Genomic DNA, 13875 nt, shown 5'->3' with positions numbered 1-13875 from the left:
AGGGAAGGATTTTAAAATCTTGTACTGACTTTACAGACATTTGGACTTATTAAAGACATCTTTACAGACATTTCGACATTGGAGCTTTATAGACATAAAGCCCAATAACAAAGAATTTTAAAACCTTAGACTGACTTTATAGACATTTGGGCTTATTAAAACCATCAATAAAGACATCTTTATACTCATTTAGGCTTCATAGACATAGAGCCCAAATAAAGACATCAAGAAGTGTTACAGCAACCCTTTGTCCAATTAGCCAACGAAAGTGTTGCAGGAGCAACACTTCAGTCAAGAATCTGAGGAAAGGATTTTAAAATCTTGTACTGACTTTATAGATATTTGGGCTTAAAAAACACACCTTTATAGACAATTGGACATTTGGGTTTTAAAGGTTTTTAAATGGAAAGCGTTTTAGGATATCATATTGACTTTATAAGAAATCGAGGATTATCCTTTTGATTGCTATGCACTAAACTTAAAAAAAACATCTCAAAGAGCCTAATTAGTACTTGGTCCCAACTTTTTAGTAATATTGCCGCAGCTACTCTTTACTACAATAATTAAGACACCATAATTATAATAATGATTATATATTTATTTATACTCTTTAATATATATAATAATGCATTTATTTAAAATCGCTAAAAGCCACACGAAAGCAAATTTTTAATCCTCAAATTTATTGGAAAGGAAAGAATTGTACATATTACATGTGTTGGCCCAAAATGCAAATAATAGATACAAGAACCAATAACAAATACAACAACCTAGTGTTATTTTAAAATCTTTAAGTCGCTCTTTAATTTAAATCCAAATTACTTCTTTCAATGTGTATATTAAAACTGAAGTTAGCAATCCCTCAAACTTTTCCTGAGAACATAGGTTAAATGACGGTTGAAAGGTCATGTCTTGTATTAAGGAGCAATGTTATAGTACCTGACACTATGTCAGATGACAATTTACCAGAAATTAAAAATATGAATTAAACTCAGAAAAAAACTTTTTCTTTTAATTCTTCAGAAAATAAAGAGGAAAACTCCATACCTAAATATTAAAACAATCAGAATAATCATGAATACAGAATCCAAACATAAAAATAACCTATTGCAAGGAATAAAACTAAGCAAAAAATAACAAAAACATATTGCCACAATTGTTAAAGACACCATCCACCTTCCGCTCTTTGAGCTTTCATAGAAATAGAGTACTGCTCACCATACGGGGGAAACATCACCCCAAAAAACAAACAACTTTGTGTCTACACAAAGAAATCTAAATCATCAATATGATGTTATACTCATTTAATCAAACTAACCTGCATATAACTCCCAAGCCAATCATGTGGCAGTAATCAGATATTCTTGTAGAATCAGAATCCACTTTCTTCCATCTAAATGATACTATCTGTATCAGTATAAAAGGAGCTGCAGACAAAATCAGTGTAGAAACTGCCCAGCTTTGAATTCCAGCTTTAAAACAAGCTACTACTACTAGTATTTCTGAAATAGCAATATTCCTTATAAATATTTAGTGTTCACTGCTTTATTTATATAATGAAATAAGTAGTTGTTAAAGGAATAACCCAGATTTAACATCTATAATGTTGGGAAATCGAAGTCAGACAATATTAACTAAATACCAAATAATATTTAATAAACATAAATTTAAATAAAGCAATAAATAGTTGTTAAAGGAATAACCCGGATATTAACAACAAGAATTCTAGGAGTTATTAAAGTGAGATAATATCAATTAAATAGCAAAAAATTAAAAATTAAAGACAAATACAGAAATGAATAAATGGTAAAATACGAATTAAAAACAATTAAAAAAAAAATAGTATAAACAAACGGACAAACCAAGAGTAGCCATTAAAATATAACTATAAGTAGAAACAATATTTTTAACCAACAATTCAGACAACAGGCTAGCTCTGATAAATCAAAAGACGTCAAGTGAAACTATTTATTATGACATATATATATATATATATATATATATATATATATATATATATATATATATATATATATATATATATATATATATAATGCGTTATATGTAATATGTTTATATAATATGTTCAATACAGACACGTATAAAGAAAGTTTTTTGGGGGTTCTTAGACCCCTCCTTCCTCACTCTGCACATCACTGGTTCAATCCCTTTCCTCCTTTATTATTTGGTTCGTAAGATACTTTGACCTTCATTCTATTCAAAATGTGACATACTCTCTGATTGAACTGAACTATATTCATGGACAAACAATATTACTTTCCCCAACAATAAAAAATGACAGAAAATTCAAATTATCAATCAACTAGAATTTCTTGGGAAAAAAAAACAAGGAAGATTTTTTTTATGTAGGCTAGTTTAGAAGGACAATCTTTGCACAACTACTCAAATTTTGCTGTTTGCAAAAATCGCAAAATTGTAGAGGACTAGAGCTTTTTATGTCAAAGTAATTTCTACCATATCTTAGATGCTTTAAAAAAAAACACCATAAAAAAAGGCTGGTAATTCACTAATATAGAAAAACCAAAGCCAACCAGAAATTTCACAGTTTCCTTCCCCTCCTGAAAAATTTTAGCTATGAAACATACCATACCCCTTTTTATTACAGTAATCAAAGCTCTAAACGTCTTTGAGTTGTCTCTTACCAAGGGTATAAATAGCATAAGACTTGGGTACACTATATCCCTGAGAAAATTTCTGTCTGCAGGAATTCGCAACTGCAAATTTTTTTTACCAAAGTCAGCTGGACAATTATCCCTGCATAAGAAATTCGGAAGCAAAAGTGAAACCAAGAGAAGTAAAAAGAATGAAGAGAATAAGTCTACTCCAGAATACATAAGGAAAATATAGTGGAGAACCAAACACGTTGTGATAACAAACTATGAGCAAGGAACAACTTGGGCCATAGATTTTGATAACAGTTAATGCATCAAAAGAATTGGCTGTTTATGCTGATCCCAAACATAAAGTTCACTAGGTTTAATGATCCACATCAAGCATGTTGAGCCTGAGAAATTGTGCCTGATTTTTAAAAATGGGAAAAACACCCCCAAAAAGGTAGGTTTGGAAAAACACAATATTAGATTCAGTATATTAGAGCTCTATTGTGGAACTTAAAACCTGTCATCTAGAAAATGCAGACTTAAGCTCCTTTTTTTTACCTTAAATTACCTTACCTTAAATTGCAACTTGGAGCAATTGAAGGTTTTTCCATCCTGTAGCATTGCTCAGCATTTCTTCAAAAATTGCCATGTGGATCGATTCGGAATTGTTTTGAATATTGATTTGGTTTTATTGACTAGGGTTTATTTTCTGGTCTGGGACTCCAAGGTGTCCCATTCCAGCCTCCATTCCTTATTGCTCCACTCCTTGTCAAGTGAGACTTTGAATTCTTTGACAGTCTTACTGGATACAGTATGACTGCTCAGGGAGTTCCACTGGTCTACTACCCGGTTGGTTAGGAAGTGATGACGTTCCCTCCTCTGAGTGTTGACCTTTATGAGCTTCTTAGAATGACCCCTTGTCCGCTGTGATGAATCGATGAAGAAGAGACCATGAATTGGATTGTTGTGAATCAATTTGTAAGTGTTAATCATGTCACCCCTTTTTCTTTGGTAAGTCATACTGCATAAGTTCAGAGTTTGCAGTCTCATTGGGTAAGGAAGATGTTGGCACCCATCTACTATCTTTGTTGCTCTCCTCTGTACTTTCTCTATCATGTCCTTGTCCACTTTATAGAAGGGAGATGCAATTGACATGCCAGTTTCTAGCCTTGGTCTGACAAGACTTTTGTATAGCTTGGTGATTGTTTGTGGAGATCTAGTCGTGAATGTTCGTTAAATTGTCCCTAAAGCGCGGTTTGCACTAGCTACAATCTTTTCAGTATGACTTTGAAACTTTAACTTTCAGTCAACTATGACACCCAAGTCTCTTTCCTCTGGGGTTCTCTTTGACCAGTTATTTGGTTTTGCATGGTGTAAATATGTTTTTGATTTTTATTGCCAAAATGTAAAACATTACATTTACTTGAATTAAATTCAAGTAGCCATTGTCTAGCCCAGTCATCCAGCCTGTCGAGATCGGCTTGGATTGATGCAGCCTCCGCCCAAGATGATGCTGCCCCGATGAGCTTAGAGTCATCTGCATAGAGTGTGAGAAGGTTTTGGAGTATTTCAGGAGCATCATTGATATACATGTTGAAAAGTGATGGCCCAAGCACGGTTCCTTGGGGAACTCTGCTAAGAACAGGTATAGGTGACGATAGTACACATACTCCTTTATCATTAATAACAGCAACTCTTTGGGTTCGTTCTCCCAGGAAGTCTCCAATCCATTCAATGATGTCCAAGCGGATGTGACAAGCTTGAAGCTTTCTTTTTAGCCTTAGGTGTGCGACTTTGTCGAATACTTTTGCTTGATCCAACAAAATCATGTCCACAGGTGTCCCTTTTTCCAGTAGTTTGGTGACTTCATTGTATGACTGTATTAGGTTTGTGTCCGTGGAATGGCCATTTCGGAAGCCATGCTGATTTGGAGACATGATGTTGTTGTATGTCAAGTGCTTAGTGACAGCATCATTTATGATTCCCTCGAGAATCTTTGAAGTTACTGATGTTAGACTTATTGGCCTATATTTTTCAGCTTTGTCTTTGGAGCCTTTCTTGTGTATTGGTATAACAGTAGCTTTTTTCCAGTCAGAGGGGACAACTTTTTCCTTTAGTGATTTCTTGAAGATTTTTGCTAAAGGTGAGGATATTAGTTCAGCAGTCTCTTTGAGTAGTCTTGGGTGTATACCGTCTGGTCCCTTCGACTTCGATGCATCAAGCTTTTTCAATCGGTTTTGGACATCTGACTCAAAAATGACAACCATTGGCATTGTTACATTGACAGGATATTCCCGGGTATCTGGGATGTTTCTAGAGTTTTCCACTGTGTAGACTGAGGAATATTGTTTGTTTAAGGTTTCTGCTATCTCTGCATGATCGGTGATTTTGCCAGATGGCGAGGTTAGGTAGGGAATGGAATGTCGTCTTGGCTTTGCTGATGATACATAATTCCAGAACTTCTTTGGATTAGTTTTAGTTTCTGTAGCAATGATATCTTCATGCTTTTTTATAGAGCATCTTGTAATCTTTCTCAGTCTATTCCTTGCTTTTTTGAATTTATCATATTGTTCTCGAGAATTGGTGTGCCTGTATTTTGCCCAGTATCTGTTCTTTCTGTTCATTTCCCGTTTTATGGACCTTGTCAAGTAGGGTAGGGTGCGTGGCCTCTTGATATATGAGACAGTGGTACATGTCTCCTCATGCTTTAGCATTATTTCCTTGAAGAGATTCCAGCTGTCATTGCTTGACTTGTGCTCAAACAGTGCTTCCCAGTCGCCATTTTGCATTCTCCTTAGTTCCTTGCGGAATTTTAGTTCCTTTTCACAGAAGAAAGGTTATTACTGTTGCTTTTTTCTTCTTTTTTTAGGGGGGGGGGACAACTGTATTGAACTGATGGTCCTAAAAGATTGGGATAGGTTGCTTTTGGATGGAAATTAAATTTCTAGAGCCCTTTTAAAGAGAACAAAATATTATGCTACAAAAAGTGGAGTTTTCTTCCATTTTGTGGCACCAAAGTATGGTTTTGCCCTAAGAACGAAATAATGTCGATTAAAATTCCGTGGCCATCCTCCAATGAATGTGGCCAGTCAGATAAAAACTTAAGTTGACTGAGTAGTGGCGCAAAGCACCTCTAATTTACTGGATCACTTTTTTCACTGACAAAATAATATATTTACATCACCAAATGGGCTGATAAAAATATATGAAACATTTCCGGTTTATAACATATATTTCCATTTCCAAAAAGCCTATATTTCCATTTCACTAACAAAATCAATGAAGGAAGATCAGTCTCAGTGGGTAAGGAACAACCAATAAGTAATTTTAATAGCAGTATCAGCTGAATAAAAAAAAAGGACCAGCCAGTCAGTAAAATCAGTTACCCCTCACCAAACATGCTAGCTAGTGACACCTGTGCCCGGCCAGGTCGATAGGATGTAATTACTCATTCCTCTTAGTCCCATCTTGTTTTTTCTGTGCACTTTCATCATAGCACAAATCTTCTAGTTACTACTAATTTTACATTTTCAAATTATTTTCTTTAACTTTTATCTTACAATACTATGGTAACTCATATGCCACCTGGCCTCAGGTGGCATAGTGGCACATGCCATAATGCCACCTGAGGCCAAAACAGCTATTTGTGCTCCTACTCCAAAATTTCTTTAGCTTTTATCTACAATGCTATGATAACCCACCCCAAAACAACCAATAGAAAAATTAAATTAACAAAAACATAGATATTAATACTCGTTTCAGATCTAACACCCAACATGGTATTTTTCCATGTGGTACCAAGCTGGAATACTTTATATCGTTAGTTGCCTTTTGTGTTTGAGCTATGTAAAGAGTTAACAGTCCACTGAAAAACTTCTTAATATATCAAAAACTAGTGGAGTTGTTGTCGAAAAAGACAGTGATGACTTTGATAGTATAGTTCACAAGGGTCAGTAATATTCTTTCAATTGGTCTTAGCACAGCCCACCTCCTTTGATCCTCGGTACCAGCACAACTGCTATGCCACCTGAGGTCAAAACAGCTATGTGTGCTCCTCCTCCAAAATGATGTTCCTTAACTTTTATCTACAATGCTATGAAACCTCACCTCAAAACCACCAATAAAAATTCAAATAAATAAAAACATAGATGTTAATACTATAAAAGATTCTGCACCATACATTCAGCCTATATTTTGGACTGTAAGGGAGTCCCAGGTTGAATTTTTTGCTGGATAAATTTCCCACAATCTCCAATCAGAAAAATCTTCCATCTCTTATTATTGCTCCCTGCTCAACACTGAAGTTGATTGATCTAACTTATTAACTGGAGTGCCAATGCAATACTACTACTGCCACTAACTACTCACTGCATCACTATGCCACCTGAGGCCAAAACAGCTATGTGTGCTCCTCCCCCAAAATTATTTTCTTTAACTTTTATCTACAATGCTACGATAACTCACCCCAAAACCACCATTAAAAAATTTAAACTAAAAAAAAGTAGATATTAATCCTATAGGAGATTCTGCACCATACATTCAGCCTATGTGTTGGAATGTGAGAAGAGTCCCAGGTTGAATTTCTTGCTGGATAAATTTCCCACAATCTCCGATCAGAAAAATCTTCCATCTCTTATTATTGCTCCCTGCTCAACACTGAAGTTGATTGATCTAACTTATTAACTGGAGTGCCAATGCAATACTACTACAACCACTAACAAATCACTGCACCACTATACCACCTGAGGCCAAAACACCTATGTGTGCTCCTCCTCCATCCCAATCTATTCAAAGCTCTTTACACCCTCCAAGAAGTTACTGATTTCCCTTAAATCTTTCCTAGCAACATCCTCCCACGTCAACCAAGGATGGCCTTTTTTTTGTTTGGGCCTAAACAGTTGGCCAAAAAGGACAATCCTTGGTAATCTCTCATGCTTCATCTGCAGAACATGTCAATATATTGTATATCTTGATTCTAATTTGGGTCATATAATAATCTTTTGGAGTCAAAGAGCCTGTTCACTGCAGGAGAAACTACTTCAAATGGTGTCTTTATTACAATGCCCAGTTAGCTTAGCCAGTTAGGCTATGCACTCAAGTTGATCATCTACCAAATTTTTTTATTTATATTACATAACAACAGCTTAATCTATTTTAACAACTGCTTTGTTTTACATTTAACTGCTCTTAACAACACTTAAACCTTAGGAAGCATTGGTGTTCAGGGTTACATTTTCCAAAGTATGCAATCTTTTAGTTCTAAATACTAGATTATAAATGTTGCACCATTTTAAATTTGTAAATGTATCTAGTTTAGCTTGGATAGCTTTAGTAGGTTGCCTTGTAAATCGTAAATAGGGTTTATTATTGCAGAACTAATAGCATTCAAGTATATCTTGTTGAATATAATAGGGGACATATTTTTTATGTGGATATTTGATGAAGTTACACCTAGGCATGATTTTGACTCTTCGAAATGACAAGAAAGTTGAACCTTTCTCTATACTTTTGAGGAATTCATTGTTTTCAAAGGATAATATGTTCTATTACTTTTAGTCAATCATTTTTAGAGGGACCAATATTTCTAGGGGATGTATATTTTTTTATTTATTATTTCTGTCTTATGATCTAAATTTGCCAAAAAAAAACTGTTTAGTAATCTTTACTGTTTCAGTAATCTTTTCAAAATAAGCACTACCATAACAAAAGAAAGGTAACAATTAATTATCTGGTAAACATTCTTTCTAAACACAATAAAAACTGCTGCAACAATTATGCACCTAATTACCCCCCTCCAATAGGGCCATCATTTTACATTACAAGCCAAATGTTAACAAGAAAAAAAAATAAAATTATGCAAACCAATGCAATCACCAAGATGTTATGTATAGTCTAGTGGTGTATCTACATTAATTAGGGGGGAGGGGGGCTGAAGACCTAAAATCAGGTTAGAAATTTTTTGTTTGCAAACAGCACTGAATGTGAAATTAAGCAGAGTTATTAAATTGTTATTATAGTTCTTAGTTCAATTTAGAAATCATTTGGTATTTGAAAATCATAGCATGAGATGATATAGGGGAATTGATTTCTATATTTCTTTGTTTTCCATTTCATTAAACAGATTTTTCTATTAAGCAAAAATTATCTATGTCTGATATCTTCTATAGGCCTAAGCAAAATTAACCATTATTCTGGAAAAGATATAACACAGAGCAAATAGAAAAAAATATATATCACTATAAGAAATATTTCATTATCAAAAGCTATTTGATAATCTTTCAAAATGTAATTTTGCTATTGATGCTATTGCATTCCAGCCTCCCACCATCTCTACCCCTTTATGGGTCCAGGCATAACCCTTGACTGTGTAACAGTAGTCTGCTGTTTTCTCCTTTGTTTTTAGAATGGTTTTGTTTGGTATTATGACCCAACTGTTTATGTGAAAGACCTTAGTCCACCATCACGATTTATGAGAAAAACTATTTATGAAAAATATCTTGGTCCACCAATTGCAACTTATGAGATAAATTATTGAAGAAAAATGCCTTGGTCTACTTATTGAGAATTAGGTATTACAACCTAAATCTTTAAGGAAAAACTATTTATGAGAAATAACTTGGTCTACTTACTAAGAATAAATATCATCAAGAACTTGGTATAATGACCTTATGAGAAAAACTAATTATGAAAAATACCTAGGTCAACTATTTTCCTTATTAGAAAGTGTTTCCAGAACTTCTAAAAACTACCTAAAACAATTGTGAATACTTGCTGGTATTTGTTTCATTCCTGACAGTATATTGCTATTTTTTTTTATAATAGGTTAGAATTTTTAATGCTGCAAGCGTTTCTTTCTAAGGAAGGGTTCTCAGGTTTGTCAATGGACAAATCAAATTTTTTACCTCCCCTGAATTGAGGGGGCTCAGTGTTATACCAAACTCAAGCGCCAGGTGCACAATCTTTTTTATATATTTGGTTAAAGCAGACAAATGCCCTTTTGATGATTCCTAAATGTCTCCCTGTTTGTTTTTCTTTACTGGGAGTCAATGCCAGGCAAGTTTCAGTACTCAATACCAGGCAAGGTCTGTCAGCAGCTGTATCAGTCATGGCTCTCTAGATTTTCAGTAGAGAGTCTTTATTTATAAGAAAGACTGATCCACTCAAGTCCTGGATATCTATATGGGTCTAAGATATACCTATACAAAGTTGTCATAAAATTAACCATGGCTTCCACTAATACCAATCCTGATGGCAGATTCAAACCCTGATTAGCTAATAATCAAGTAGTTTGTGGTAACAAACTGCAAGTAGGCAACAACTTTACCAAATGGTACTCCAGATATATAAAATTCATCAAGTTTCATGTACTCATCAAAAGCTACAAGCCTCAGAAAATTTGTATGATTTCTAGAATGAGTTGGAACACCCCTAAATATTCAATAGATCTTAATAAAAATCACACCGTCAGATTTGGTATATCAGAGAACCATAATGTAAGGTTTTCTAGCTTTCATCTGCAAAAATGGGAAATTTTGTAATTTATGCCTGAAGAAAGATCATGAATGCATGTTTATTTGTTCTTTTTTGTGTGTGTGTGTGTGTGTGCATGTATTTTTTTCCTTTACCACAGTGATCATATCAAATCAACAGTCATATAAGATCAGGAGAGAGTGTGTTCAAATGGAAATTACAGTTCTCGTTCCCCATTTTGAGACCAAAATGTTGGAGGGGTAACTAGATTCCCCCTCCCTCCTATGCTCTTTTTTCCAAAAGTCATCTAATCAAAATTTAAGATAGTTGCAGCATAGTTGGAAGGTCTAGTGTCATGCTTTTGGGGATTACATGACCCTGAAAATACCCAGAGAAAAGGGTTGTAAGTTATGAAATTTGTCTAGCATTTAAATAGAGCATTTGTTATAGGGGAATATTTTTTTAATAGGGGAGTGAATTTTATGCAGGGGGGAAATTTTTCCAAGCAAAAATTTTTTGGGGAAGAACTTTCAAAGGGAAACTATACACAGGATTCTTTTACCAGAATTCTTACTGTATACAATTTTTTTTCTATTTACTTTCTCTTTATCAATTCAACTTTACATGTGGAGATATTCCATGAAAACTGCCCAGGGAAACTTTTCTGGGGAATTTCTCCATGGGGGGGAAGGGAATTCTGTGGGAGAAATTCTCCATTGAGGAAATTCATGTGAAAGACACTTTCCAATGAGACATTTTGAGGAGGAATTTCCAGGAAAATTTTCTAGAAACTAGAATTTTACCCAATCAATATTTTTGTTAACCAACATCACATTCCTGTCTTTATGTATTCCTAGCCTTATTAAGATAGTCAGTGAAATTCTAGTTAATTGACTCCTTGCTATCTCAGAAAGGGTTTAGGTTAGGAAAATGAAACTTTCAGGGATAAATCTGCAGACTAAAGTATGTCATGGGAAGGTATTTTGAAGTACCTACCTCCACTCCTTCTCCCTCTAGAGGGCCCTGACCTTTAAAAGTATGTGTGTTATAAAAGTGAAATCTTGCAAAATAGATCTTCTCCTTGAATAAAGTACAACAAAATTGTTTTCAGCTTGACAACTTTGATCAATCCCAATTTATAAGGATTTAAAGATATGCAAATACATTTCCTAAATTCTGAAAAAAAAACAATGGTATGGCTCAGAATTGTACACAAATAACAGAAATTGCATTTTCAGAACTAAAGACAGAGAAAAAGCAACTGGTAACTAAAAATTAAGGTAAAATGTTGTTTTTTCAAAATTTCAATAGGTATAGACCTGTCATTTAGGCAAATTTCAGGGCCCTCTAGAGGGAGAAGGAGTGGAGGTGTGTACTTTAAAATATCTTTCCAGAATTCTTTTACCAGAATCCTTACTGTATACAATTTTTTTTCTATCTACTTTCTCTTTATCAATTCAATTTTACATGTGGAGATATTCCATGAAAACTGCCCAGGGAAAATTTTCTGGGGAATTTCTCCATGGGGGGGAAGGGAGTTCTGTGGGAGATATTCTCCATTGAGGAAATTCATGTGAAAGAAACTTTCCAATGAGACATTTTGAGGGGGAATTTCCAGGAAAATTTTCTACAAACTAGAATTTTACCCAATCAATATTTTTGTTAACCAACATCACATTCCTGTCTTTATGTATTCCTAGCCTTATTAAGATAGTCAGTGAAATTCTAGTTAATTGACTCCTTGCTATCTCAGAAAGGGTTTAGGTTAGGAAAATGAAACTTTCAGGGATAAATCTGCAGACTAAAGTATGTCATGGAAAGGTATTTTGAAGTACCTACCTCCACTCCTTCTCCCTCTAGGGGGCCCTGACCTTTAAAAGTATGTGTGTTATAAAAGTGGAACCTTGCAAAATAGATCTTCTCCTTGAATAAAGTACAACAAAATTGTTTTCAGCTTGACAACTTTGATCAATCCCAATTTATAAGGATTTAAAGATATGCAAATACAATTCCTAAATTCTAAAAAAAAACAATGGTATGGCTCAGAATTGTACACAAATAACAGAAATTGCATTTTCAGAACTAAAGACAGAGAAAAAGCAACTGGTAACTAAAAATTAAGGTAAAATGTTGTTTTTTCAAAATTTCAATAGGTATAGACCTGTCATTTAGGCAAATTTCAGGGCCCTCTAGAGGGAGAAGGAGTGGAGGTGTGTACTTTAAAATATCTTCCCAGGACATACTTTGGCCTGTAGACCCATCCCTGAAAGTTCCATTTTCCTAACCTTAACCTTTTCCAAGATAGCAAGAAGTCAATTGACTAGAACTTTACTAGATAATCTTCACAACATATTATTTTCAAAACTATAACCCTGAACTTGCAAAATGTCTAAAAGTTTATTCATTTTGTTCACACTTTCATCTAGGATGCTTATATCATCAGCATAATCTAAATCACAGAGAGTTTTTCCTCTTTATTTGATTCCAAGGCCTCCCATTGGCTTTAATGTGCCAATGGCTTTAATGGCTTCTTAAGACAAAATCCATCAGGGTGATCCATATAAAGGGGGATAGAACACAATCCTGCTGCCCACTGTAGATCCACTCCTTTTACACACAAAAATTACTAGTCATAAGAATACCCTACACTTATCCATAACTGTACATGCATGATAAACTAGGCAATATGACACAAAGAAGGACATAGGCTATTATCAAGAGTAACCTAGAACCAACATCTAAGTTATACAAGCAAGTAATTGTCTTTAGGTAATGCAAAACAATAACAAACCTATAAACATCCGCAAGGAATATATAGATATTGCTATAGAAAGAAATAGCAGTAAAGAACTAGATATAAAGTCATCTGTCATTTTAAACTCAAGGCATATTGTTTTCAAATTCAAAATTTTTGCGATTTATTCGCTTTTGTCAACAGCGATATTCAAACCAGTAAATGTCGAAAAGTCGTTTTATTCAAAATAATTTCAAAATGAAAAGTAAATTCATAAATAATTTCAAAATGAAAAGTAAATTCATTCGATCCTTAAGAGTTCCCAAAAGTTATCCCTATTTATAACAGTAAAAGTGTTTATAAAATTTATTCTAGCCTGATCTCACACGTTCGTGATTTTTGGCTAAACATCACAATAAAAAAAGAAAGGGCTCAAACCTTTAATGTTAACACGGTTACATCAAAAAGTCATTCATACAAGTTTTTAAGCTGCAAAAATATCAAAACAGAAAAATTGTCTCTCCAAGCTCTTCAAATTAGAAACTAATAGCATCCTCACTCTTTCGGGGAAAGTCTCAAAAATAAAGTATCTAAACCGTATTAAGTGAAAAATTTATGAAATGCTGAAACAGTATGTTTAAAATTTTCAGTAGAGTACGCGTTATTGTTGTATTCAGTGTGATTATTGAGTTTTATTTTTGGTGGTTTTTAGACTTCATTTATTCAATGATTGTAGTTTCTTCTCGCTTATAGGCCTGAATAAGCATTGGACGTTATTTCTTCTTGTCTTAGCTTTTAATTTGGCTTTTTATGTTTCTTGTTAACTTTTTGTTCGCAAAAAAGGCTTTTCTAATTAATTTCTGTTCGTTATTCACGATACTTATTTATTATTCAAACTAGCTATGAAGTTTTCCAAACCATTAAGCTAAAGAATTAAAATTCCTGGATTTATATGAAACTTTGGACAGAATTGGAATATTTAGTAAGAATTATCGATCAATAGTAATTTAATGCAATTAATTTTTAGTAAACGTTCTAATATGGTGTGTT

The 13875-nt window shown here is 33.9% G+C and overlaps 1 protein-coding gene across 1 annotated transcript in view; it reads right to left on the bottom strand.

Moving 5' to 3' along the window:
- LOC136043019 (uncharacterized) overlaps positions 1-13000 on the bottom strand; it is a 47004-nt gene extending 34004 nt beyond the window's left edge. The window contains exons 1-2 of the mRNA XM_065727903.1: positions 12883-13000; positions 1319-1502 (exon numbers count right to left, since the gene is read on the bottom strand). Of these exons, the coding sequence (XP_065583975.1) occupies positions 1319-1502; positions 12883-12964 (266 nt within the window). The 5' untranslated portion in view covers positions 12965-13000. The remainder of the gene's footprint in view (positions 1-1318; positions 1503-12882) is intronic.
- Positions 13001-13875: the final 875 nt, after the last annotated feature.

The sequence above is a fragment of the Artemia franciscana genome, unplaced genomic scaffold (genome assembly GCF_032884065.1).
Source record: "Artemia franciscana unplaced genomic scaffold, ASM3288406v1 Scaffold_284, whole genome shotgun sequence".
Classification (NCBI taxonomy): domain Eukaryota; kingdom Metazoa; phylum Arthropoda; class Branchiopoda; order Anostraca; family Artemiidae; genus Artemia; species Artemia franciscana.
This window is presented reverse-complemented; position numbering and strand designations above follow the sequence as displayed.